The sequence below is a fragment of the Lontra canadensis genome, unplaced genomic scaffold, assembly GCF_010015895.1.
Source record: "Lontra canadensis isolate GAN:19392208 unplaced genomic scaffold, GSC_riverotter_1.0 scaffold79, whole genome shotgun sequence".
In the NCBI taxonomy this organism is placed as follows: Eukaryota; Metazoa; Chordata; class Mammalia; order Carnivora; family Mustelidae; genus Lontra; species Lontra canadensis.
This window is the reverse complement of record NW_022631073.1, coordinates 365924-393142: the sequence shown is the minus strand read 5'-3', so window position 1 is coordinate 393142 and position 27219 is coordinate 365924. Positions and strand designations below refer to the sequence as shown.

Below are 27219 nucleotides of genomic sequence, written 5' to 3'. Positions count from 1 at the left end.
CACACAAAATCCTGTGCTCCGGCCGGTGGGCCTGCGGAGGGACGCAGGGCCCTGGGAGCACGGGCTTGGGAGCGGCTGGGTGGTGAGGAGGACCTCGTTGCCCCATTTTCCCATGCCTACACCTCTTCAGGCCAGACCCGCAAAGAAGTATATGCATAGGAAAAAGGAACAGCGAGCAGCTTCCGCAGTCCAGGTCCTGGGCGAGGGTTCCTGTGAGCAGAGGCCGCGGAGGTTGGCGAGGAGCAGGGAGGCCGCGGGTCCCCAGCGGTCGGCGCCGACGCGGAGCCTGGGAGCACGGACGAGAGCCCGTCTGCTGCTGCCGCTGGAGCTCTGCCTCTGCCGGCTGGTCTGCCCCATTTATGGGAGGCCGCGACCTTGGGGCCCACAGAGCAGCGGCAGTCACATGTGGTTCCAGGCTGAGCCGTGCCAAGGAACCCGTCCACCCCCGCGCCTGTGAGATTGGGGCACAAAGACCTGCTCGGAGCAGAGCGCTGAGCCTGGGCCCAGCGGGCGGGCGGCGGGGCCATGGGGCCTGGGGGCTGCCTCCTGGGACCTGGGACCAGGCCAGCCCTGGCCAGCCTTATCTACCAACATGCTACTCTGCTTGCGTCAGCCCGGAAAATCCACATCTCTTCCCTGTCCCTCCCTTCCCTGCTGGTGCCCCTGAGCACTGAGTCCCAGACCCCCACCCTGGGGAGACCCCCCCAGGAGTCCTGAGGATGGGGGAGGGGACAGCTCTCCCTGGGCCCCACACACCCAGGGGACAGCTGAGCAGGGACCCAAGACCACCACACAGAGACACACACACCTGTGGCACACATACCACGGGACCCCAGGGGACAGCCCAGGGACCAGACAGACCACACACCCCCAGGGAACCCAGGACACAGGTGGGGACCTGGAGACCCTTCTGGTTCAGACTTGGCCCCCACCTCTGTTGCTCCCCACAGTCACAAAGTTCTGTGAACAGAGTTGTGGACACTCCCCAATCGGCAGGAGCTGAGCTGCCCTGCATGCCCTCCGCAGCCTGGGAGCACCTGCCCAGGAGAGGGGTGGTGTTTGTGCGTGCACACACGTGCACACAGACCCTCAGTGGGAACCCCGCCCCCCCCGTAGAGCTGGGCTTGGTGCTGCTGCTCTGAATCTCTCACCAGGCTGGCCTCTAGGTAGGCAGGGGCGGGACCCTCAGGGGCACAGGTGGACACGTGAGGGAAGCCGGGAGAGAGCACGGCCATCAGCCTCCCATGGACACGCGTGGGCCCTGCTGCCTGGTCCAGGCCCTCCTGACATGCACTGCTGTGGCCTGGGCCTCTCTTTGGAACAGAGCATTTGCGGGCCTAGGGCCTCGGTGGGGGACAGTCCCCGACGCTGGCCTCAGGCCTCTGCCTCGGGCTGATGGTCACAGAGGCACAGAGCCCAGCAGCTGTGGCGTCAGGGACAGACGCTCCCGAGCCCATGATGGAGGCACAGCAGGGTGTCGGCCCCCATCCTCTGCCAGAAGGAGCGCCCCAAACCCTCGCTCATGCCAGAGAGGGGGCAGCCTGAGTTTGGGGTTGACGGGGGAACCCCTTGCGCCCCAGTCCTCCAGCCCAGTTGTGGCTCAGGGGCCATCCCTTCTGGCCACTGTTCTCTGTAACTCCACAGGGGTCCCGCTTGGGTCTGGGGTCAGACTCCCCCTCCATCCTGCCCCGGAGTTCTGGGAAACACACTGTCACCCTTGACCCTGAGCTCCTGGAGGTGGGTCTTCAGGAGGGGAGGAGGCAAGAGGTCAGGGAGGAGACAGACAGACCGGGAGGTGAGGGCAGTGGGGTGGGGACAGGCCGTGCCCCAGAGCATGGGGACTTAGGCACTTGGTTTCCTTAAACTTGTTTTCCAGAGTGTAAGTCCACGCCTGCTCAGGGCAAAGCACTTCCAGAGTCCAGAAGGGTCTAAAGCGACAGTGTCTCCCAAGGCCCCGAACCTGCCCACAGCTGGGTGTCCCCGGCCCCCTAGTGTCACCTCATGATCCCCTGGCTTGCCTTTCCCTTCTGAGTTGGAGGAGCCCAGAGGTTTCCCTTGGGGGTGGCCAGTCCCCCACCAGCCAGGAGAGAGGACCAGACCACTGCCTGCGTTTCCCTGAACCCCCAGAGAGCCAGCGGCGACATCGCAGATTCTATGCCCAGGAGTCCCCTCTGCTGCCTGCTTGTGGAGCTGGTCAGAGGGAGGAGGCAGATGAGAAGCTGGGTGCTCCGTGGGGGGGCCCAATCCCAGGAGCCCACCTGACTGTGGTTCCTGGACAGCCCGACGCTTGGGGCGTCAGCCTCCCACAGGTGTGAGCTTGGTGCTCCCAGAGGCGGAGGAAAGGACAGAGGGACAGCATCAGCCTGGCAGGTTGGGGAGCCCCCAAGCAGGGGGACACTGGGGCTGCACCCTGCCTGCCCACCCTGCTCAGAGCTGCTGCTGGCCCCCTCCCTGTTCTGAGTGAAACCCAAACCTGGAGCAGTAAGGCCGGGCCCCAGGCACACGGGGCCACACAGCCCAGATCGCGCCTGTCCAGGGAGACTCCAGGCCAGACTTCTCAGCATGCCAGTAGGCTGCCCCCTCACGTGGTGAGGACAGCTCCCAGTGGGTAGACACCGAGGCTGGATTCCAAGGAGGCCAGACGAGGCACCGAGCCCCAGCTCGTGTGGGGTCTTCGCAGCAGTCCTGGGTCCTTTAGACAGACCCCACCCCCAGGAAGCCTTCCCGTTGGCCAGCCCCTCGGAGTCCGTGTAGGCCTGGGCACTGTGCCTTGGTCCCTGTCACCTGGGACAGGACCCCCCTGCCAGGTCCAATTAAACGTTGGGCACCGTGGACCCCAAGAGCAGCCCCTACAACTCCAAATGCACTGGGCCTGGCCCTCTCTTGCCTACAAGACAGAAAATATCCTTGTTGGCCCTGGGAGGAGGACGTGCTTGGCTCTGAGCTGCTGGGCGATAAGGGGTGGCCTTCAAGACGACTCGCTCCCTCCCTGTGCTCTGTTCCAGGTGGGGAGGGGCTCTCCCACAGCTGTCTGCTCAGCTCTGGGGGCTCCCAACCCCCAGAAGGCAGCCTGCTGTTAACTCTAGCTGGATTCTCCCTGTCTATTCCCAGAGAGGGTACCCCACTAGTCTGTCGGATACAGAGCTTTCAGTCTTGCCTATCCGCACCCCAGCCTGCCCGCACCCCAGCCTGCCTGTACCCGCCAGCCTGCCCGCACCCCCCAGACTGGCCACACCCCAGCCTGCCCTCACCCCAGCCTGTCTGCACCCCAGCCTGCCAGCAGCCCCCAGCCTGCCCTGTGCTGTCTTGGATTCATTGCAGTTCTGGGCTAGGCTCCGCAGGCTCTCTCCAGCCCGGTCAGGCAGGGAGGACTGCCCTCCACAGAGGAGCCGCTGAGGCCTAGATTAGGGTTCATCACGGCACCACTGCATGGGCTGCCTCTCTTGGCCTTAGTTTCCCCACCTGTCAAAGGATGTGCTGGAAATGGCCAAGCCCTCTGGAGACATGAGGTTAAAGGTTATGTGCCCACCCCCGGGTGCCTACCCAGAGGACTGACAGCCTTGGCCCCTGACAGACTAGAGCAAGGACATCCTTTCACAGAGGTGTGGGGAGCAGAGGTCAGAGTCACAACAAATACTGCTCATTGATCTGGCTTGGAATTGAGCTGGGTGTCCTGAATTTCGATTTGCTAAATCTGGGGTCCGGACACCCTCGTCTATGGCCTGGACCAGGGCTCAGGCAGTGGACTAACAGGAAGTCAGTCCGGGCCTCCATCCTCAGCACTGGGTTGGGAGAGGCAGAGATCCCAGAGGCAGCGCTCCTGGGGGTTCCCCGAGGCCAGTGCAACCTCAGTCGGAAGGTCCTGTGGCCCTAGGCACCCATGGGATGCCGTGTGTGGGTGCCAGGTCCCCGGGACATGTGCTCCAGGTCAGGCCAGGTGGGGCCTGTGCCCAAAGGCTCTGCAGGAGGACGGATGGGCCTCTGGGAAGGGATGGGAGGGGGAAGCAAAGGGTTAAGCCTGGCTTGGGAGGCCCCTGCCTCTCTCTGCGTCAGGGTTTCAAGGCTGTGTCCTGTGACTCCCTCTCTGGGGGAGATAATCGTGGCTTCTTGATATTTCTCTCTCCCCTCCCATGCCGTATCAGAACACTGGCCCGGCCACGGGAACTTTCCTCTGCCCTCCAAGGCCACTGTGCACAAACCCCTCCCAGGGCACCCTTGGCCTTTCCAGGACCACCCCCCACCCCCATCCCCAGAGGAACTGTGGCCCTTTGTTAGGACTGCTGACCAGGCAGCCCAACCTCCAGCCCTTGGGAGACCCTCCGAGCTCCTAGCCCGGAGCCTGGGTCTTTGGGCTTGCCCAAAGACGTGCACACACATTCACATAAGCACGTGTGTGTGCACACTCACTCCACACTCACGCTCAGGTCTCTCCCTCCTACACCCACCCGCACACACTTGGCCCACCCCTCTCCCACCCAGTCGTTTAGACACCCAGCTCAGCCCAGGTCCCCAGCTACTCACCCTAACCCCAGCTCCGTCACCACCAAACATGACCTGGCAGCCTGGGGTCTCTTTCTCACGGAGGAGGGGGCTCTGTCCCCCAGGTGTAGGGAGGGGCCTGTCACCTTCCACCTTCCAGCCACTGCCATTCCCTCAGGGCCTTTTCGGGTCCTGGGCCAGCTGCCCCACAGAGAGATCCCTTCCTCGGGCTCTGGCTCGGGATGCCCAAGGGTAGTGCAGGCCCTCGGCAGGAGTCTGGGGGTCAGTTAGGAGTTGGGAATGCTGCGGGCCAGACTGCCAGTCCCTGCATCCATCAGCTCCGGCTGGGCCTGTGGGGCCCTGGGCCTTGGCCTCACTTTGTTAAGGGGGAAACCGAGGCCCAGGTTGGCAAGGTGAGCCTAGCGTCCAGGGACATGGGCCAGGCGGGGTCGGAAACAAGTCTCCCTGCTCCAGGCGCTCCTCGGGAGGGCCCCTTCCCACTCTCCTTGTAAATAGAGAAACCGCCTGGCTGGGTCGGTGGGAGCTGGAGGGTGCCCCCTGCCCTGGGTGGGAGCTAGGAAGGCTGAGTGGACCCCAGATCTGGAGAAGGGGCTGGGCTGGGGCCAGCCTGTCCTGGCTGCAGGGCTGTAGGCCACAGGGCGACGAGCTCCGTGACGTGTGGCTCTGTGCGATTCTGGCTCATGGAGAAGAGGACGGGCGGGAGACCATGGGCAGGTGGAGCCAAGGAGGGTGCCCGGGGGACGGAGCGTGTGCTTACACACATGTGTGCACCTGGAGTGTGTCTGGGCGTAAACGTGAGCAGCGCCAGGTCCGGGCCCCTGAGTGGGGAAGGCTGGTGAAGGGCGTGTTGGGGAAGCGAGGATGGGGTCAGAGGCCTCCGGGCCTGGAAATGCATGTGAGCAGAGCCCCTGCTTTCTTCCCCACGGGGGAGGGGACACAGTGAAGACAGACTGACTGGGGCAGCTGCCCAGGGCTGGGGCCAACCAGGACACTGGGTAGAAGGGGTATAGGAGAATCGGAAAGTTCGGGGCGATGCGCGGGGAGGGTGGGCCCTTCCGGAGACGCTAGCCCCCCAGGCCCCAGGAGTGGGAGACAGGCATGGTCATGGTCTTTGAGGAGGGACCCACTGAATCCCAACCCTCAGCCCTGCTTTGTCACTCCTGGGGCCAAGCCTGGAAGGGTGGGCTTTCCTCTGGGAGCCCAGAGGGCTCAACACCCACCAACCAGCTGCCCAGCATGGGCCACACAGAGGGGGCAGGGTGGGCAAGCTGGCACCGTGCCAAGCAGGGTCAGGAGTCTAGGGGTGGGTCTGACACAGCCAGGCGATGGCCACAACCTCCACCGGCACCCCCCCAGCCGCCACTCCCCTACTCGGACCTGCTGTTCCCTCCCCTGCCACCGGGGGGCGGCAGTAGTCAGAAGGGCCTGGATGGTCCCCACCCCTCCCCTGGGGCAGGGCCACCCTGCAGGCTGCCCCATCACCACCCCCCACCCCCGCCACCAGGTTCCGTGTTTCCTGGTCAGGTGGGGCCCGGAGGCAGGGGATCAGATCTCCGCATCTGCCAGGCAAGGTGGGAAGAACCAGCATTTTCCATTTCTTCCCAGTTACAGAGCCCTGTTACTATGGAAATGGAGAGCGAGACGGAGAAGAGATGACCGTGCACGGCCCAAAAGCCATCACTGGTCCCTGCACTGGTTTCCGACCAGCCTCGCCCCCAGGCAACCCCTTCACCTCCTTGGGGGGCCCCCGCCGTGGGGTGATTCCCAAGCCTGGGGCGGTCTGCAGGCACCCCCGCAGGGAGGGCAACGGCCGGGAGGGTCGCCGCTCAGCGAGGTCTCCTCCTGAGTATTCCCCGGCAGCTCCAGTCCCCGTCCGCGCACTCAGCACTTGAGGTCATTCAAACTTTGATCTAAACTTTGTATTTTAAGTAAATTTCTAAAGTTTTACAAAAGCAGGATGTCCAACAGAGCATTTCTAATCATCAGTTCACTTTTTCACACCTTCTGTGCATCCTTGAGTGTTTTTTCCCTTAAAAAATGTTGAGCTACAAAATAGGGGCGCCTGGGTGGCTCAGTCCTTCTGCTCAGGTCATGCTCTTAGGGTCCCCGGATCGAGCCCCACGTCAGGGTCCCTGCTCAGCGGGGAGCCTGCTTCTCCTTCTCTCTCTGTCCCTCCCCTGCTTGTGCGCCCTCCCTCTCTCTAAAAAAAAATAATAATAAAGTTACAAAACATTTAACCCTGCAAAAAGATATGCAAAGTCCTAAGCTGTGAAGGAACCCTTCGCACAGACCCGAAGCTGATGCCACCCGTCCCCAGCTCAGGAGTGCGACCAAAGCAGCTCGCACAGTGTCTGAGACCCATGCGAGCCCTGGACCTTGGGGTTTTCATTCTGCCTGGGAACAGCTTTATGGACGGCACTTTCAGCAAAAGCCTCCCTTTCCCTGTTTTCTGGAATTCTGGACGTGTTTCATCAGTGACGCTGAGGACGTTTGCTCCAAGGTTTCCTTCACCGCCGGTCCTGCGGGCTCCACCTCCGAAGAGCAGGACTTCTCAGACCTCTGGGGCTGTCTCCAGGGCCTCGTCCAGCAGGCTTGTCTGGGGGGCCTCCCAGCCCACAGGCCCCAACCCACTGGGCTCACAAGGCCCTGACAGAATGTTGAGCCCCTCGCTTGTCCAGCACCTGTCAATGGCTCCCACCTTTCTCAGGGCAAAGTCTCCCCAAGCCCCAACCCACTAGCCCACAGGCCATAGGACAAGAGCCCTCTGACCCCTGGCTCTCTGCCCCAGGGCCTTTGTACCTGCTGCAGTTCCTGAACCATCAACCTCATTTTCTTCAAGTCATTTCTTCTTCCTTGACCACACCCCTCTACAATGCCCCTGTTCTTATGTCTCCATTCCCTACCCCATTTCCGGTTGGTACCCCCACGCCCTATCCTGCCTGTGGTTCCCTCCCTCTGCCGCTGCAGGGCCTGTGCCAGGAGGGTGGGGATGCCGTCTCTCTGCTCCTAGGAGTGCTTGGGGGCTGAAACCGGCAGAGAGAGGGTCTTCCTCCCTCCCTTCCAACCACTGCCCCTGGCACCACACGCCCGCGTGAAATAACTTTTTTGCCTGAACGGGAGCCATCATCAGGAGCTTGTGCGGCCAGTGAGATTCCTGGGACCGCCCCCCCCCGCCCCGCCCAGGTGTGTCCAGCTCAGACCTGCGCAGCACTTCCCCAGACTCCGGCCCTCACCAGAAAACACAACTGGGAATGGAAAAGTGGGTGCAAAAGAATCCCAAAGTTGGATCCGTTGTTTCAAAATTCATGAAAACATAGACTCCTGAGGCAGGGAGGGGCACTGGGCGGGCAGGGGCTCCCCGTGGAGCACAGACCAAGGCGGGCCGCACGGGTCTCTGCCCACCGTCCGCTCCCCCAACCCTCGATCCCGCGGCAGCGACCTCACAGGTTTCCAGCTGAAGTGGGAGTCCCCAGGCCTTTCGGGCGGGAAGGGAACGGGGAAGCCGGGCCTGCTGGTCATTCAGGTCCAAAGCAGCCGTGTTTACAAGCCCCAGCAGTGTGTTGCCCATTTTTGAGTCAAGAAAGCGTGATTCCTGCACAGGCCACATGGGGTCACCCCCCCCACAGGCCCCCAGGGGTGGGGTGGGGGGCAGTGGGAGTGAGGCCCCGCCCACCCCGCCCCCTGCCAACTTCGCTTCCCCATTTTACAAATGAGGAAGTGGGTTTTCGAGGCCCAAGTCGCCCCAGCTCTTGGCTGACCTTGGGCGGGGGCGGGTGGGGCGGGCGGCGCGGTGGGCGCTGGTGGGCGCAGGCGCGCTCAGCGTTCCTGGGCAGCGGGTTTCCAGGCATCGGTCCACGTGACACCTCGGTGCATCCCAGGGTTTTCCCTTACAACGTCTAGAAAAGGAACACACAGACCTGCCCGCTGGACGGCGGCCGAGCTCCCCGCGCCCACCGCCTGCGGGCGGGCCTGGGCAGGCAGGGGCGGGAGGGCGCTGCTCGCCCTGCGCACGGCTCCCGGGGGAGAGAGCCGGAGGTCGCTAACCCTGCGCTCGCCACGGATCTGAGCCCGCGGCCAGAAACCCGGGGTCGGAGCGGAGGGAGGGCTGCGCGCGCGCGAACGCCAGCGCCGGCACCGCCGGGAGCGTGTCCGCGGGGCTGCTCGGGGCCTCCCAGAGCCTCGCGCCTGAGGGGGAAGTCGCCGGGCGCTTCTGCGCCCAGACCCGCCTTCGGCCCACGTTGCTCTGCCTCCATCTCTGGACACAGGAATGAAGGTCTGTGTCACACGGAATCCCTTCTGCAGGCACTCACTTGCTTCCAGCACTTTGCGTGCACAGACATCACGGGCAGGAACCGAGGTCTGCTGGCCTGTGGGCCGGGCGGAGGCTACTGGCCCACACTCTGCTTCAGCGGAAAGTGAGACCGTGAACTAGAGGAAGAGCCTCTGCGGGGTGGGGCTGGCCTGGCTTCTGATTTTGTCCTACATTTACCCCAGGCTCAGTCCCTCGTAGGGTTACCTGGGAAGCAGCACCTGGCTGGGGTCCCTCACGGCTTCCTCCCCGAGGAGGCCTGGCCAGCAGCCAGCTCGCCACCACCGTGAGCCGCCGTGAGCCGCCATGAGCACCTGGCACTGAGGCAACTCTTCCACATCTGCCTCCTGGGGTGGGGGGAGGCACTGGAGACCCAGGCCCGGCCCACACTCTGGGCGTGCAGAGCACCGCACCTTCCAACCTGCTGACCCTTGGCAGGAGCCCCTGAGGCGGGCGTGAGAGGCGTCACACCCTCAGCTGCACCCCAGGTTCTAGGAGAACCCAAGCCCAGGGTTTGGTGGTCCCCTGGAGAGCACCCTGTGGCCTGCGGTGGGGGACCCCAGACCCGGGATGAAAGCCCTCCGAGATTGTGGCACTGTGCTGGTGCCCCGCCTTCTGGAGAAGGAGCCAGAAGCCACTTGGGCCTGAGATTGTGCTGGCCTGGCCATGAGGTTACCCTAGGGGCCCAGGTAAACAGAATGTGGTGGGGAGGGCCCACAGCAGCACCCCCATGGTTCACTTGTCAACTTCATACTGGCCCCAAGGGAACCCCAACTCTGCACACACTATCCCCTCCAGGACCTGTACCGCCAGCCAGCCTTTTCCAAGTGGCACCCCAAGAAGCAAGCCCTGGGGAGGGCCTGAGGGGGCACTAGTAGTCTGCTCTCCGCAGGGGGCTCCAACCCCACTCCACCTCCTGACCTGGGGTCCCATGTGAAGTACCCTGGCCAGCACCCAGGCTTGGCTATCAGTCCCCAGCCCCACAGAGGCTAAGTCCTGTGACACCTCGGCCACGCAAGGTCATGGGTGCTGCTGGGCCAGAGGGAGCCCCCAAAGGAACCATCATTGGGATTTCAGTTTGGGGGTCTTTGCTGGGATGGGGCTTCCCATACAGAGCCTGGAGGGGCGAGCGCCAGCCCACGGTCCTGCCCCCTATGGGGTGTGGCTTGGTAGCTTCCCCCATCACTGCCTCAGGGGTGGGGACAGCTGGGATCAGCTCTGCCTACAGCCAAGAACTCAGAGCCCACTGCCCATTAACCTGACCACCGGGTCTGCTGTCCAGGGCAGGGGTGAAGGGCGTGTCCCTCCAGGAGCTGGGCTGGTCAGAGGAGGCTTCAGGCCCTTGAATCAGGCCCTCCAGAGATGGGGTCTGATGTGCCCCGTCTCCCCCTGAATCCCAGACACCCACCAAGGGCTGTTCCTCATTCCAGCCTGTGCTGGGAGCACAAAACCAAGCTGTTCCTTCACCCAGGGTGGGGCTCACACCCCTCTCCCTGCCTGTCCCCCCAGCCCTCCCCGTCCTCCCTCCCCAAAGAGGTTGCCATGGGCCTGTTGGTCAGCAAGCCAGGCCTGCGTTTGGAAGTGGCCCCTGTCTCCAGATACCATCACCCCCCGGGGCCACGATCCCCAAGCTCCATCCTCTGTCTCTACCCCAAAACCCAGCCCTCAGGGTCCCCTCCACCGGGGGGTGCGTGGGCACGAACACACACACACACACACACGGCAGCCTCCTGTTTCTACAAAGCCAAGCAGCCTCAGGAGAGCACGGGTGTCTGCGCAGGTCTGGCCCGGGGCAGGCAGGCAGCCCCCTGAGGCGCCAGCGGAGCAACAGGAGCGCTGCGGGGGCTGGGCGAGCTCCCGACACCAGGAACAAGCATGTGCCCTTTGTTGCCCCGATTCCCACAGAGCCCCACAAACCCCGTGGCTCCTCGTTCTCCAGGGGCAGGCTGCGTAGACCACCTCCCAGACTGCTCCTCCCAGGCCCAGTAGGCAGAGAAGCGCTCTTCCAGAATGGGTCCCCGCCTGGACACAGCACCCCCACCCTCCACCCACCTTGGTGCCCTGGCTTCTGGCCAAGACAGCCACCACCCATGAGTCTCCACATGCCTCCTGGCTGGGTCGTGCTCCCAAACAGCTTAGCTCCAGTTCGTGTTTTCTCTCTCTCTCCGGCCCTAGACCCTACCTCTGACCCCAAAGCCCTGACACGTGCCTAGAGACACGCAGTCTGACTGGGGGCTGGGGAGGACTGGGGTGCCTGGAGGCGGTTTCTGGCTCTGGGTCCCTGCACGGGGCCAGGCTCAGGCCCCAGGCAGTGGGGGTGGGCGGTGAGGCAGAGGGAGGCCAGAGCAGAACCAAAACTCCAGGGTGTGTCCCAGCAGTTGGGGTCCTGGCGGCAGGAAGGGAGTCGGGGACGGAGGTTTCGGGAGACGCTGCTTGTCTCCGTTGCCGTTGCCAGGACTTCACGCAGCCCCACGCTGCCGGAAGGGCTCGTGGGGCCCCTGGCAGGTTTGGGGGCCTGCCTGTGGACATGCTGGGTGGCTGGACGCATGCACGGCATTTGGGCAGCATGTGCACTGTTTTCTTCTAAAAGTTAACAGCCAAGAAAACGTCCCCATGCTGATGTCTGCACGGGAGGAACGGCCAGGCCCCACCCCGCAGGCTGTCCGGCCCTGGGCGCTCCTGGGCCCATCACAAACCTCCCCTTCCTGGAAGCATAGACCCAGGCCCACCCCAGCAGGGAGCAAAAGCTTGTCTGCCCCCAAGCACGAGGTGCTGTCAGGATGGGGTGGTGTGACAGCCCTCGCCCTCACCGCGGACAGACAGCTCCCGCCGGTCGAGGCAACGAGTCAGCGACTCAGCAGACACATCCCCTCCGTGAGCACCAGGCAGCGTGGGCCAGCGGGACCTGGCATGCCCCCACCTCCTGCCACTGGCCCCATGCTCAGTCCCCAGGCACGAGCTGTGAGGACCTGGGGCCATACGCGGAGCTAGCACCATCCACCGTGGGGGGGGCTTTCCTACCGCCGGACCCCGGCTGACCCACAGCCTCCCTCCCGGACCCGAGGCAGCGGCTCCACCAACAGTCAGAACCATGGAATTCCCCCACGTTCCCCTGCAAGTCTCTCTTCTCCGGGGGAAGGATCTCCCACCGGTGACCATCACGGCCGCGGCACTCAAATAGCAGGCGCAGCGGAGAGCCCCTCCCAGTTTGGAGAAGTCAAACGGTTACAAAGCGCTTTGCTGGCACATGGACCAGCGCCACCGGCGAGGGCCTGACGGCAACCTCAGCCCCGATGCTGCTGCTTACCACTTCCTTTCTGCCGCCCTCAGCAAATCCCAAACACACGACAATCTCCCTTTCCTGCTTCCTCAGGAAAACAGCTCATCAAGATTTGGGTATCCGCTAGGGAACCAGGCTGTTTTCACAATTCTTCGCGGCTCCCTGCACCGTTTCAGGTCCAAACCTGTGGCCTGCGCTCCCCGGGGGGTCGGGGTGCAGATGGACATGGGGGAGGGCACTTGAGCACTTCCTGAACCCAGGAGCACGGGAGACCCTTAGTGAAAGAGCAGAGGACAGCTGTGCCCCTGTGGAACCAGGTGTGTGTCTTGGGGGGAGTGTTTTTTGCCCCCCTGAGCCCCCAGCCTGTGGGCCTCTGGGTGGTGGCACCTGTGACCGTCCATAGTCCCCATGGCCCTGGGGTTTGGGAATGGCCAAGGCTGGGTGGCGGTGAGTCATGGGGGACAGAGGTCCACCGTACTCTGCTGTTTCCGGGCTTGCCTGGAATGTTCCACAGTTAAGGGAGTTTGCTAAGTAGCCAAACTAAGTATGGTGCTCCCTGGTCAGGGACCTTGCCTGACCCGGCCACTGCCACACCCACACCAGGCCCAGCTTCCTAGAAAGGAATGCAACCCATCTGCTTCCTGGGGGGCGTCTGGGCATCGAGGGGCCCCCAGGTCGCTGCACCCTGACCGTCTCCTGCAGCAAGGCCAGAGCCTGCTCCTTCTCCTCCAGCAGCTCCGGCAGCCGACTCCAGGCACTCCCGCGGCCCATGGGCTGCGTCCTGACTGAAAGGCAGACACCCGGCCTTTAACGCAGGAGGGGTGCGGGGATAAGAGCTGAGGTCAGGAGTCAGGGGCCCACCCTGTGCACACACAGTGGCCCGTCTTCTCTGGAGTCTTCCTGACTCAGAAGGGTCTTTGCGCTGGAGGGCCCTGTGGAGTCAGCCCGTCTGTGAGGTGAGCAGACGCAGGAGCTCAGAGAGGCTGGGCCCCCTCGGCCACTGGGTGGGGGTGGGGCACCACGCAGGCACCGCCCTGGTTGCCTCTGAAAGGCCCGTGGACAGGGCCGCTGGCTCCCACTCAGGAAGCTGCAGCCTGGGTGGCCTTGGACCCGGGACTCCCTTGGCTGTCCCCTCAGAGCAAGGACCTGCCTTTCTGGAGGTGTGAAGTCAAGAGTGCCACAAGCCTCGTCGGACACCGCCCTCTGTGGGAGGCCCGAGGGGGCTGCAATGGGCCTCAGTTCCCTGACCCAGGGATTGGGTACGACCGTGTGTGCCAGGCTGGCGAGCTCTGCCCAGGGTCTGCCAGCATTAGCACTGGAGGGTCCTGGGTCCTGCCAAGGTTTTAAAGGCTGAACAGTGAGGGCCAGCCCCGGAGGTGCTGCTCATCGGCCTGTTGCCAACATACCTCCCTGTGTTTCTAGGCACAGAGGCGGGTGGGAGGGGGCTGGAGAGGAAAGAGCATGGCCTGGGGCTGGCCTGGGCACAGTAGTTCTCACTGCCCCGGGGCCAGTGGGTCAGGCGGGAAAGGGCCAAGGGCTGGAGTTTCAGTCTGCACCCCGGGTCATGGGTGTGCAGGGCCTTTGTCACCCGTGCTATTATCACTGGCATATAAGTGGGCCACATCGCACCACCACCAACACAGCAGGGCAAAGGCCACACAAGGGCCCCAACAAATACGGCTGCTGTGAGCGGGACTTGCCATGCAGTGCCATCCCTCACCCTTCCCTTCGGGGCACACAAGATGGGCTCGATGGCCCCGGCCACCACCCTTTGGATTTCCATCTCTGAGACCCACAAATGCAGCTTGTTAAAGACTTTCCTGCAAAGGACGTGGGGGTGCAGCCCTCAGAGTGGCACGCTTTGTGGGGCCAGGAGGTGGGTCCAGCTTTCCTTGGAGGACAGGCTGGGGCTCGTGGACCTTCTCGCCCTGCACCCACAGAAACCCCGCAACCATCCTGTTCCCAGCAGTGCCATCTGGGGCCAGATTTTTTTTTTTGTTAACGACTCAGTAGCTGGGGTGTGTCGGGGGGAGGTGTTGATTCCCAGGGTGGAGCCAAGTGGCTGGGTGATTTGAGGCGGGTGATTAGGGTGCAGGGAAGGAAACCACCCCTGCCGGAAACCCAGAGCCTCACTGTTGGAGGAGAGGTGAAGGTCGGAACTGGCCACTCATATGTCCCAACCTGGGCCTCCGAGGGAGAGCTCACCTCTTGGCTAGAAAGTCCCGCAGGCTCCCCGCCAAAGTGCTCGCAATGGGGACTTCTCACCACCCCCAGAGCCTACCCCTCCCACCCCTGGGGTTGAGCAGCAGCCCCCCTGCCTCCACCTCCCCCCAAGTCCCCTTCTCCCTCTCGGTACTCTATCCTACCAGAACTTGCCCAGGTGTCAACCCCACAGTCCCTCCTATATCCCCTCAGGCTCAGAGAGGTCCTGACCACGGCCTCTGGGGGCCCCGAGCAGCTTGAGCTGCCCCCCTGCCCAGCTTCCGGGGCGCAGGGACCCTGCTCCCCACTGCAGCACCCCTAGATCACCCACTCCTCGTTCCGCTGTCACTTAGGGTCCTCGTGCTTCCTATCGCCCATCACGACGGACGCTTCCCACTAGACAGCCGGTCCGCCCCATGAGCGCAAGGGCCTGGAGCCGAGCCCGCCGCCCGGAATTACCGGGGAGTCAGCGAGCCGGAGGTGCGGTCCGAGGGCAGGACTGATGCCCTGGTGGGGATGGTCTCAAGCTGACCGCGCTGTCCTCTTGGCGGAATGAGGTGACTCCAGTGGACGGGGACACAAACACCGAAGAGACCGTCAGGGAAGCGGCCTAGAACCGTGGTCCAGAGGCCCGGAGGGGAGGGGAGGGTCGCGTCGCCCGCGGAGAACAAGGGGCGGGGCGGGGCGGGAGGCGGGAGGACAGGCGGCCGAGAACGCGCCGGCCCAGCTCCGGGTCCGCGGCGCAGGCGGGGCCGCAGGCGTGCGCGCCCAGCAGCCGCGATGGGCTGGTGCCCCAGTCTCCGCCCGCACGGCCGCGGGCCGGGGCGCAAGGTCGGCCCCGCCTGATGGCCTCCGACACGTCAGCGTCCCAGGACCCCCGAGGAGGCGGCGCCCTGCCGGGGGCCGGCCCCGTCCTGGGCGAGCGGACCCAGCGGCCAGGCTGCAGGCCCCCCGGCGGCGCGTGGGCGCCCGGGGAGCGGGGCTGGGGTCGCCGGGGCTGCACGAGGAGCCCGGCCGCCGCGTGGCTCCTCCTCCAGGGGCCGGCGGCTGCTCGGGGCGTCGCCTCACGCCCCGCCCCGGGTCTCCCGCACGTGCAGGGAGCGCGCGCCGCGGGGACGCCTCCGGGCCCGGCCCGGCTGCTGGGGCCGCTTCGCCGACCGCTGACGGGCGGCCCCGCGGCCCCCACCCTCCCCGGCCCGGTGCCCCCAAGGGCGCCTGCGCCTCCGCGGCCCGCCAGTCCCCGGCGTCTCCCCGCCGGCCCCGCTCAGCCGCCGTCGCCGAGTCCCGGGCCGGGGGCGCTTGGGGCGGCTGAGCGGGGCCCGTCCCGCCAGGCGCCGAGGCCGCCGAGGGCAGCGCAGGGCCCCGAGGGGCCGCGGAGAGCCGCGGCGGCCGGAAGGGGCGGGGCGGCGGGCCAGGCCGGAAGGGGCGGCGGACTTCCGGCGGGGGAGGGGGCCGCGAGGCCGGGGAGGGCGGGTAGAGGGAGGCGCCGCCCCGCGTTGACCCGCCGCGAGCGAGTAGTGCCTCGCGCTGCACAAGGTCGCGCACACCGTCCTGCGTCGATTTAATGACGGTCCCGACCGCTCAGAACCCGGTCGGTGACTTGGTCCGAAAACACTTCACGGCAGCTCCGGCCCCGCTGCCGGCGCGGGGGCCCCTCGGGGTGCGGGACGCCGGGGGGGCGGCCCGGGAAGGGGGCGCCGGGGGTCCCGGGAGGGGGGCGGCCGGCCGTGGCTCCTCTGCGCGCGCTGCTCAGGCCGGACGGGTCCCCGGGGCGGGGGGCAGGGGCCGCCCGACCCGAACCCTGCGGGGAGGGCACCGCGGTCCCCACCCGGGCCGATGTCCGCAGTCCCCCGTCACCTCCGCTGCACCGGGGGCCTCGGAGCCGCCTTCGCACCCGCGGCGCCCTGGGAGGAGGAAGGAGAACCGGAGCTGAACCGCGGCCCGAGCGCTTCCTCGTGCATTCGTCGAAACGGAGGTCACCGCGGCCCACACCGGCCGCGACCCGCCACAAGCCTAACCCCCGCGACCCCAGCCTGGCCCCCTGGCTGACAGGAGGAACAGATGCAGGGGCAACAGGGGCGGCTCGCAGAGAAGTCCTGACCGGCGCAAGTGGGTGCGAGACAAACCCGGTGGACAGTGACCCCGGGGCAGTGCCCCAGCCAGCCAGCCAGGGAGACCACCCGCCCTGCCCAGCGCCCTGGGGGAGACAGGCTCACCTGCACGGGTCCAGGGGTGGCCCTTCCCGCCCCAGGCTTGACTGGAGGCATTGGGGGTGGGAAGGTCGGCTTCACACCCTGGGGGACAGACAGCAGACTCTGGACACCATCAAAGGCCCCATCTTCCCCAGCTGGCTCTGCTCCCAACCCCCTGGCAGGCTTCTCCACAAAGAAGTGCCCCCAGCTGGGGCAGAACCCCCTCCTGGCCCATCAGCTGCACTCTGGCTCCCCACCTCCCCTTCTCCCTCAATGTCCCCACCCCACCCCACCCCAGCATTTCCCAAACAAGGCTCTTAAATGGCCAGAATGTGGGTCTTTGGAAGTTCAAGCGCTGAGAATTCACCACTAAAGTTGGCCTCTGTTTACACTTCAGCTTCCTCTGGGCAGGCAGGGCAAGTGCCCCCAGGGTCTGGGTGGAGGAAGGGAAGGCCCAGGGCACCGGCCACCCCCCTCCAAGGGAAGACCCCTGGTGTGCGCAGCTCCCCTGTAGCCGCTCCCCGGCTAGACCCATTTCTGCCCCTTTGTCCATTTTTCCTTTCAACCCCTCCCCTCAAGGCTATTTTTGCAGCTTTGCTGTAAATCTAAAATTAGTTCAAAAAGTTAAAAAAGAGAATTTCCACGAAGCAAACACCACAGTAACGGTGGCTCCTGGCGGGGTCTCCGGATGGACGCTGCAGACCCTGGGGGATCACAGCGCAAGGAGTCGTCCGCCATGCATCTCAGAGCATCTCTAGACTTGAGCTCCAAAAGGAAGCCAAGGACACCACAGGGTCTGGCCGGGAGGGGCCCGACAGCCAGGGAAGGGCAGTGCTGCTGGAGGGGTCTCCAGAAGGGCAGAGGCTTCTCACCTGCTTGGGCTTCAGCTCAGGGAGGCGCTTGGCAGGAGGAGGAGGTCTGAGCTGGTGGGAGGGAGAAGTGGCAGTCAGGGCCCCTCAGTCCCCTGGATTTAGTAAACATCCTCTCTGGGCTGGGCCATCAGCGTCCCGAGTGTAGGGGTTGCTGCCCTGGGGCCCCAGCTCACCAAGTCCAACCCCCAGCCCCTGCACTCCTCGCCTAGGACCCACTTAGTGCTCCCAGATTCCCTGGCTGCTGGGTCCCACTGCTGCTCACCTGGTCTGGGCGCGGCCGGGTGTACACAGGAATGGTGAAGGGTGGGTTGGACATGATAACTGGAGGCTGCAGGGAACAGGGTGGGGAGCCTGGGTCTCACAGGGCGGCTATGTCCAGGGAGCCCGGCTTTGGAGGTCCCAGCCCAGAACCCGAGGTTCCCACCCCTCCCAGAGGAGGGAGAGTAAAGTGCACATGGAGGGCTCTGCCCTGCCCCACGGATCCCCAAGGCTGAGCCCAGGTGCGACTCCCACCCTCCCCTTTTGTCAGCCTTGTGGAGGGGCCCAGAGATGCTGGGCAGGAACAGAGGGCATCTGGGCCTTAACACCTCTCTGTCCACCCTGCAGAGGCCGAGAGCCTCATGTCCAAGTCCAAGGTCTGGTCTGTCACTGGCTCATGCGGGGTCTCAGACTGTCCACCCTGAAGCCTGCTTCTGCCTCTGCAGGGGCAGCTCCAAGCCCTAATGGGAGGGATTGGGGATGGCCCAGGGGTGGTGGGATGCACTGCTTACAGCAGGGGGCGGCTGCTTAGGGGTCGTCCTGGAGGCCATGGGCCTGGTGGGCTGGCTGGGGTGGCTGGTGGCGGCTGGAGCCCCACCCTTGGCTGGCACACTGGGCCCCTCATGGAACAGGGGGTTGGAGAGCCCCTTGGCAGTCTTGGGCACTGAGCTCCTGGGGAAAAAGCAAGACTGGTCAGTGTGTCCTGGCCTTGGGGTCTGGCCCAGGGAATTGGGCTCCTGGGTGTGTCCTGCAGCCAGCAAGATGGGGTGAGGTCCCATGGCAACTCCGTGGGCAGCTGCCCACGACGGGCAAAGCCTGTATCATCCCAAGTGCTCTGGCACCGATCAGGGTGGGGATGGAGGGGCTCTGTCTGGGTTTACCACCCCCACCTGTTGGCCACGCCTGTCACCTGCCCCGTCTTCAAGAGGCAGAGGCCCCAAGCTCTCTGTGCGGAGGGCTGTTCCTCTTCCTCAAACAGCGGCAGGACGTTTCCCAATTGTATACGCACAGGAAGTGCTCCTTGCAACCACAGAGCACGCTCACCTCCCAGAGCCTCGGTTCCAGGCCTTTCGGTAGAAGACCACACCTGCCAGGAGTGCCACCAGCAACACCACAGATGCCAGCAGGCCCACCAGGAGGCTCCTGGACCCTGTGGGGGTGCAGGAGACCAGGTGTCAATAGGGTAGTGAGGGCCCCAGGGCCAAGGAGGGGACTGTTTTCTCAGGCGGGGACCCAGGACCCCAGAGCCCACGTGAGGAGCCTCAGCACTGAGAGCGAGTCTGTTACACCAGCCCTGTGGGCTCTCGGGGCAGGGGCTGGAGGGCCTGGTGGTGACTGGCCCCTGGCCCACAGTGACATGAGCAGGGTCTGGCCAGGCTCAGGAGGCCATGCTGCTGTGGGCAGCCGTGTGCACAGTGGCTACTGGAGAAGACACTTGTGGGTGTGGGGGGCCCTCAGACTCCTACGCTCAGAAGGCGGCCAAGGACCCAGCAAACCGGCTGGCGTCCTGTCACCACGACTGTGCCCTCCCTCTAGGACAGGCCTCTTGCCTGTCTCATGTGGAGCCCAGGCGGCAGCCATGGGGTCAGAAAGCCCAGGCCGAGGGCCGCATACCTGCATCTTTTTTTTTTTTTTTTTTTAAAGATTTTATTTATTTATTTGACAGACAGAGATCACAAGTAGGCAGAGAGGCAGGCAGAGAGAGGAGGAAGCAGGCTCCCTGCCGAGCAGAGAGCCCGATGCGGGGCTTGATCCCAGGACCCTGGGATCATGACCTGAGTCGAAGGCAGAGGCTTTAACCCACTGAGCCACCCAGGCGCCCCCGCATACCTGCATCTTTAACAATGCCTGATGGACCTGAGGGCACGTGGTGTCCTTCTCAGCCCAGCCCAGGTGGTCTGAGGAAGGACGGGACCTGCACGGGACCCTATCAGGCCGTGCAGGCACGAAAGCCCCGGGGTCGCCGGGCCTACCTGTGTGCACGTGGGGCAGCAGCTCTGTGCAGTGGGGCGGGGCCCAGCCTGGGTGGCAGTGGCACGCTCCCTTGTGGTTGCACACCTGGGGGTGACTCGGTGTGAGGACCAGGCCGCCATATACCTGTCTGCCGCCTCGCCCATCAAACGTGCGGCCAGCAAGGTGAGCTCGTCTGGCGGCTTCCTGTGGGCTGTCCTTGGGGCACACCCCCAAACCTCCCTGAGACTGGGGGTCAGAAGGGAGCACCCCAGCCCTGGTGTTTCGAGCTCTCAGCGGTTGACTGTCCCCACATCGTGACACACATTACTGACAGTTGAGAGCTTTCAAGTCTGCCTAGCCCCAGCCCATGCGTCCACCGGCACCACTGCCCCAGGCCTCGGTGTTCACATGGGACACCCAGATCCCACCAGCCTCTGGCAGCGTCCCCTGCTGGGCCTGGGCTCATCTTGAGCACGGCCTACCGGTCTGCTTCAGCCCCAGAGGGCATGTGGCGGGACCCCCCATGGGCTCACGTACCCCGTGGTTGTTGCACTGGGCAGAGCAGTTTATGGATCTGTAAACGTGCAGGTGCCGGCAGAGTCCTTTCCAGCAAACCTGGAGGGCAGAGGGGATCTCCTCAGGCAGACATTCTAGACCACCGCCTGGAGCCCCTGTGTCCCCACTTCTACCATCAGCTGACGCGAACCCTCAGCCTGATTGGGGAGCGCTGGGGGAGGCAGGCCGGGGCCATCACACCCAGGCCGGCCAGGCCACAGTGGCCACCAGGGCCAGAGGGCTGGAGTCCCCCATGCCCAGGGAGGTGTGGGCTTGCAGAACAGAATGGTCTTCACACCCCGTGAGCGGAGGACTGGTTGCTTGAACACCTCCCGTCCTCCTGCAGCATCTCGACTGAGCACACACAGGAGCCCGTGTGCACAGCCCTCAGACCACGTGGGCTCGCCTCCGTGGGACATGTGTCTAGGACCGCCACGTGGGGCGCGTCCAGGCTCATGTCTGGGTCACAGCCCTCAGAAGCCCCTATACGCTGCAGCCAGTGGATGTGCCCTGCAGCAAACAGGGGCTCGAGGAGCTCACCCTCTCCTCGCCGCACTTGGTGCCTTCCGGCACTGGCTCATATGCAGCACCTCCCTCCAGGGCGAGAGCCTGGCAGGTGCCCGTGCGCAAGGTGAGGGTACAGGAACTCCGCTCCGGCGGCTTCCGTCCGCCCTCACAGTATAGGGTGCCGCACGTGTCGACCCTGTGGACAGAGAAGCCATGCAGCCAACTCTGCTGGGTCTCCTGTCTGATGCCTGTGGGCCCTCCCTTTGGAGGACTTGGGGAGCTGCAGGAAATGAGGCCCCGAGCCCTCGGATGGGCCGTAGGGCCCTCTGGTGGGCACCTACCCCACCCCCAGTGACAGCGACACACCCTCCCTCCCATGAGGGCAGACAGATGCTCAGGCCTGGGGGTGCTGGAGGGCAGGATGGACCCCCTGGAGAACCCTCTGACTCAGACCCCAGACTCCTTTGTGCAGAAGACCCTTTTGGGCAGCCCCACTTCCAGGGACATCCTGTGGCCCGCGACCTGGGGGGCTCAGGCCACAGATGACCACTCACCTGCTGGAACCATGCGCGGGCCTGCCCTGGCAGCCTGGAGAGATGCTGTAGGTGTAGCATGTTTCCTTGGCAACCTGCGAGCCTGCGTGGGGCCAGGAGGGGGTCAGTCCTCTGGCTTGGGCCCCGCAATGCCCCGCAAGCCTGTGGACACATGGCCAGAGCACACATGCCTCACCTGGACCCCACAGGTCCTGGCACCTCTGGGCCAGCGCAGGGCAGACCCCATTGTAGCAGTAGCCCCCTGGGCAGGGTGTGCCATTCTCCTGGAAGACGTCCTCCGGGCACATTGGCCGCTGACCATCACAGTACTCCTCAAGGTCACACACATCCTTTGGGGGACGGCACAGCTCACTGGCAGGCGTCACCTGCCCAGCAGAGCAGAGCTCATGTGCGCTGTCAGCCATCTCCTTGGGAACCCTTCCCACCGACTGACCTGGGGGCCCAGGACTCACTCTGCAGTCCCGGCAGCAAGCACCCTGGGCACAATGGGCCCCCGCGGCCAGCTGGCAGGTGGTGGCGTTGCAGCAGGGGTTCCGACAGGCCTGGAGGGCAGAGGTAGGAGTGGGCTCCAGCGCGGACCCTGGGCCCCCTCCCCAGAGGCCCCTCCGGGTGGTGACAAAGCTCAGAGAGCAGAAGCGTTCTGCTGTGTGGCCGCGGCACACGGGGCTCACCGTGTGGGTCACGAATGGGCATCCGTGCGGGCAGAGGGCGGCGGGCATTTGGCCTGTACCTGGGGCGGGCCGCAGTCACACTGCTCCCCACGCTCCACAAACTGGTTCCCGCACACAGGGTCGCCCACCATCCGGCTGGGGTCCGGGGCGTTGGCCAGGCAGGCCGTGCGAGGCTCCTCCACGAACACCTCCAGGTCGGTGCGGCTGCACTGGCTGAACATCACGGGGAACTTGGAGCTGGGGGCGCGGAGCGGAGCCTCGGTCAGGGTGCGGGGGCACCTAGGACACCCCGCTCCCCGGGCAGCCCCCGGCCTCACCCGATGCTGGCCGCCATGATGCAGCCTCCGCCCTCCCGCGGCACGGGGCAGTAGCAGCCCTGGACGTTATCGTCATGGTCCATGCCCAGGTTGTGGCCCATCTCGTGGGCCATGGTGGATGCGACACCAACAGGGTTCTCTAGGTTGTGGTCCTACCGGGAGAGGCCGCGCCGGCTAGAGCCACACCCCGTCCCGCCAGTACCACTTCTCGAAGCACCCCTGCACCCTCCAGGGGCGGCGGCCCCCAGGCGTTCCAGCCCATGGGGACAGCGTGGGGACAAGCATGTGGACCTAGTCCTCAGGGCTCCCCATCCAGAGGCCAGCAAACCTGGTTCACAGCCCCCGAGTCCTGGGAGCACATGGCTGACACCTTGGCCAGTCCCACGGTGGTCCCGGTGAACTTAACGCCACTGGAAACAAGAGCAGTAGACAAAGGTGGACGCCCTGCAACTGCCTCCCTCCCCCGTGCCCCGGCGTTCCCACGCAGCCCCCCAGCCGCAGGGGCCTGGCTCTGCGCCAGGCGCCCACATACGTGATGAGCTGTGCGTTGTCATGCTGGTGCCGTCCCACCAGCCTCTGCGTCCGCCACCGCAGGAAGTTGTCCAGCGTGGTGTCGGGGTTCGAGCTCACCTGAATCTCATCCCCTTGGCTCCACATCTCCAGGCCCACCAGGACCACACGGAAATTGAGCTCCTGATAAAGCTGGGAGGGCAGGGGAGCCCCAGGTCAGGCTCGGGGACAGCGAGGGGTGCAGACACAGCCCAGCTCCCTGCTGGCCCAGTCCTCTCAACCACTGAGATTTCTACCTACCTTGTCCACGTGGTTCACCACCTCCATCACCCGTCTGCGCACGGCGGCTCTGCTCCCCAGCCGTTGGAACTGGAGGAAGGCAGGCGCTCAGAGGCACGCGCCCACCAGCCAGCCCCAGCCCTGTCCCCACGCTCCGCCCGCACTACCTCTGCGCTGTCGGTGACCACATACAGCTCCACATAGCGGGTGTCTCGGGGCAGGGGCCCGTCCTGGGGGCACAAGACGCTGGTCAGCCACCCCAGCCACAGTCCTGGCCCAGGCCCAGTGTTAGCACACTGACCCTCTCCCGGGGTCCTGGAGCTGGCACCCGGGCCCCTGCTCGGGACTGAGGGTGCCATCCAGGAGGCTCCAGCTCAGGCCAAGGGGCGATCTCGGCAGCCACTGGCAGAGCCAGGTGCAATGGCCATGGGGACCCCCAGCCGAGCACAAGGAGGGTCTGGGGGATGCAGTCCCAGGGGACGGGGGTGATGCAGCTGGCCCAGGACCCCCCTCACCCGGGGCCTGAAGGCTGCTGAGGTCCGAGGCCCCAAGGCCTGCTCCAAGCTGGTGTCGCTGACCCCACAGGTCCCAAGCTTCTGTTGCAGATGCTCTGCCCGGTAAAGCGCGTGCTGCCCCTCTTCACCACCCCTGTCCAGGGGCTCGATCACGTGGACATCCGAGCCAGCCCGGAAAAAGCCCCTGAGGGCAGAGGGAAGCCAGGCGGTTCTGAATCCGCGCACCCCCCCCTCCAGAGGAGGGGGGTGGGGTGGGGTGTGGCGGGGGGCGGGGGAGGCTCCTGTTGCTGCGGATGCAGCTCCATCTGCACTGGGACAGACGGCCGGGGTGGGGGGCCGGGGGGGTATACGGGACAGGCTGCAGGGCCCACGGGGAGCCCCACAGCCCGGGGAACCTGTGACTTCTAACAGGCCACAGTCCATGTGTGGGAAGGTCACCACCCCGAGCCCCTCTCTTCTCGGCCTCTGACGACTTCTCTGGAGCAAGTGGGGGACAGCTGATACCCCCACCCCTCCAGGTCTGCGGCCCCCACCTGAGGCCCACACAGGTGCTGAGGCTGGCGGCGGAGTGCTGGTGTCCCTGCACGTGGCCCTGGTAGAAGCAGTGACCCTGCAGGAGTGGGGAGGCGTGAGGGGCCCGCAGCTCTGACCCCCCCAGCTCCGCTGGCTGATGGCCTCTCCAGGGCTGTCCTGGGCCCTACCTGCCTCTGTCGCTGCTCCACCACCTGGGAGCCATTGGCAGCCCTGTAGGTCTCCGTGTAGCCCGAGCCCACCAGGTCCCTGGAAAAGAGCCACTGTGGTTCCCGGGGCCCTGTCTGCCCCCCTCTAAAGCCGCCTCTGGCCTGGCAGGGTGGCCGGGCCTCTACTCACCTGTTCTTCCTCAAGTGCAGGGTGAAGTTGTGCCCCTGGGTCCCAAGGACGTAGCTCACGCTCTCCGGGTACAGGTCCTGAACCAGGGGACAGGGAGGGGTCCAGGGTGAGTGGCCCTAACCAGGGCACACACGCCTCAAACCTGGGCGCGCTGGGGCTGGGCTGGGGGTGCAGTCAAGGCCAGGGCACCCTGAAATCTGAAAGCCTCCTCAGAGGACCCTGGGGGTCGTTCAGTGTCCGGCTGGTATTAGGAAGCTGGGGCTGGGCAGGTTGGAGCTCTAGACCTCAATTTCCCCATCTGTCCACGCACGTAATGACTAGATCCCCTTTCCCAGGAAGCAGGGGGATGGGAGACAGGGCCCTGACCGGCAGCCCTTGGATCCAAGGTAGCAGAGGAGATGGGGGCACATCAGGGGAGTGCCTCCAGGGGAGTGCCTCCAGCCTGCGGACCTCCAGAAGGCTCTCTCCAGATACCAAGGTCAGGACAGGCGGTCCCACAGGGATTTCAGGAATGCCTCCAGGCAGCCTTCCTCGGGGAATCCCAGCCCAGCTCCAAATGCCCCACGAAGGTGCGTCATCACAGTCACCACAAACCCGTCCGGTGACACGCCCCTGATGAGCCATTCCCTCGGGCCTGAAAGGGATCAGACTTATCCCGCCAGTGAGTGAAACTGTGACGTGCCCTGAGCCATCAGGGCTGCTGAAAGGCAGCGGGAGCAGCCCCAGGGGCCCCCCCTTCAGCAGAAGCCGCTCACCTCGCCCCACCCGCCGGGGGTGGGGGTGGGGCAGGCTGAGGCAGGATGCAGGGAGGGGAGGCTGGGGGTGGAGGAAGTGCGGGCAAAGACAGCCCTGCGGGGCCGGGGCCGCGGGGCCGGGGCTCACCAGCGGTGGGCACGCTCGGAGCTACAGACAGGACAGGCTCCGGGAGCCAGTGGGGCCCCCCAGGCCGGCTTCCCCGCCCAGACTTACCAGGTGAGAGGGCAGAGCTCGGCGGGCACGGGGTGCTGGCAGGCGTCGAGGCCACACCACCTCGTACTGCTCCACGTGGGGCAGTGGGGCGCTGGGGGCTGCCACTGTGGGCAAGAAGGGGGTCAGCCGGCCAGTGGTGGGCCTGCACCTCCTCCCCTGGGTGGTCACCAGAGAGTGTGAGCACCAGGGATTCGGAGCCCTGGGTGGACCCCACCGGGCTGACCTAGACCTGACCTGACCTCCTGTCCCCTCCCCTCCTCTCCCCCGGGTCTCTGGGCGAGCACCGGCCTGGGTGGGCGACAGGTCTGTCCTCCTGCCTGCGGGCTGTACACGCAGCCCAGATCCAGCAGCTGTCAGGTGTCCAACCACAAACAGCCCTGGGAGTGGGGTGAGGCCCAGAGAGCGGCCGCCCGGCAAGGGTCTCCGGTCCTAGAGCGTTAATGGATGAGACCCTCATCTAGCAGAGCACCCGCAGAGAGGCTCCGAGCAGAGGCCCCCCAAGCTGGGGTCTGGGCCACCACAGAATTCAGCCCAGAAAGCTCCCCAGAGCAGCCGGCCGGTGGGGGGTGGTCCCAAGGGGCTAGACTACCCCCTCCGCCCTCCTCCCCCAATGCCCAGCCTCAGCTCCAGGTCACCGCTCCTCCGTCCTCCCTTCCCTGCCAGGCTGGGCGACCTGGGTGGGCGTGGGCAGTCATCCCAAGGCTCCAGGTGGATGGGGAGAGGCGCGGTTCTCCCCGGTGCCCTGTGAGTCCCCAGCGGGACCAGCGCTGGGGAAGCGCCCCAGGCGGCTTCTTCCCCCAGTTCCCTTTTGAAGTTTCCATCTGCCACGCTGGGCCTTCCCGGTGAGGACTCCCCTCGGCGCGTCCGACCCCGGAGACTGACCCGGAGCTCGGCAGGGTGCGGAAGGCCAGGGGACCCGCCGGCGCCCCGGACGGCGGCCCCTCCCCGCAGCACTCACCTAGCAGACACAGGGCGAGCAGCGGGAGCCCCAGGCCGCGCATGGCCGGGGCGCGCTCGGGGGGCGTACACTGGGGTCCGGGCCAAGGACAGGGGGCGCGCACGGGGCCCGAGGTCTGGGGTCCGGGGTCCAGGGTCTACTGACGCCGCGCTGGCAGAGGCGGCTCCGCGCGGGGGAAGAGGTCTGGCCCTGCTGCCCCGCCCCGGAGACCAGCCCCCGGCCCGCAGCCTATCGGCCCCTCCGACGCCGGGAGGGGCGGTGCTTGGACACGCGCCGGGGAGGGGCGCCTCGCCCCGCGGATTTCCCGCGTCTACTCCTGGGCCCCTGCGGGCTCCTGAACAGCGCCTGGTGTCCCGCACGAGGAACAAGCTTCACAAATGCGGATCGATTTAAGGGAGGGGGCGGCGGACAGACTATCTGAGCCCCTCCCTGGAAGGTCGCCCCTCTGCTCTGAGCAGGTGAGGAAGCCCAAGCTGGCCTGGCCCAGGAGCCTGCTGGCCGAGCAGTGGCTTGGACGTGCTCCGTCCAGGGCGTGGCAGGGGGGGCTCGGGGGCGCAGACTTCCTGCGCAACAGAGAGCTACCCACGCAGCGCCCCGGTGCCTCTTCCTGCTCTGGGGGGGGGTGGGGCCGCCCCCGCTCTGGCCTGGCACCTGGGTTCCTGCCGGTGGGTCCCTGTCACCTGCCCACCCAGACCGCCTGCAGCTGAACCACGTGGCTCCGGAGCTGCTTTCTGGACAAGCACCCTGAGATGGCAGCGTGGGAGCCTGTGCTGCCCACCGGCAGTCCCGCGCCAGAGGGCAGAGTTGGACCATTACTTCCTCCAGAGCGAAGGGCAGCAGGAGCTCATGGATGTGGATGTGGATGTGGACATGGAGGCATCTCAGGCAAAGGCGACAGAGGCCGTGGAAGTGGTCCGAAAACACGGGCTCTGTCCCCTGCTCACACAC

The 27219-nt window shown here is 65.4% G+C and overlaps 1 protein-coding gene across 1 annotated transcript; it reads right to left on the bottom strand.

Moving 5' to 3' along the window:
- Positions 1-16112: 16112 nt before the first annotated feature.
- Positions 16113-26639, bottom strand: ADAM8 (ADAM metallopeptidase domain 8). The gene is made up of 24 exons (XM_032882050.1): positions 26272-26639; positions 25314-25417; positions 24345-24421; positions 24176-24254; positions 24008-24084; positions 23475-23658; positions 23127-23189; positions 22981-23049; positions 22703-22872; positions 22499-22580; positions 22171-22322; positions 21913-22090; positions 21635-21724; positions 21358-21547; positions 21183-21264; positions 20662-20824; positions 20104-20181; positions 19587-19671; positions 18658-18763; positions 18126-18285; positions 17618-17683; positions 17356-17406; positions 16508-16585; positions 16113-16195 (listed from the first exon to the last, which is right to left on the bottom strand). Exons 1-24 carry the CDS (start codon positions 26312-26314, stop codon positions 16145-16147), a joined length of 2478 nt encoding a protein of 825 aa, XP_032737941.1. The 5' UTR covers positions 26315-26639; the 3' UTR covers positions 16113-16144.
- Positions 26640-27219: the final 580 nt, after the last annotated feature.

What these genes read in the sequence shown, in the direction of transcription:
- ADAM8 (XM_032882050.1), bottom strand. Translation starts at nt 26,314, where the DNA reads ATGCGCGGCCTGGGGCTCCCGCTGCTCGCCCTGTGTCTGCTAG. An exon ending in GACAACGCACAGCTCATCAC is followed by an intron (nt 22,581 to 22,702) that starts GTATGTGGGCGC and finishes TCTTGTTTCCAG; the next exon opens with TGGCGTTAAGTTCACCGGGA. An exon ending in ACTCGGGGGCTGTGAACCAG is followed by an intron (nt 22,323 to 22,498) that starts GTTTGCTGGCCT and finishes CTCTCCCGGTAG; the next exon opens with GACCACAACCTAGAGAACCC.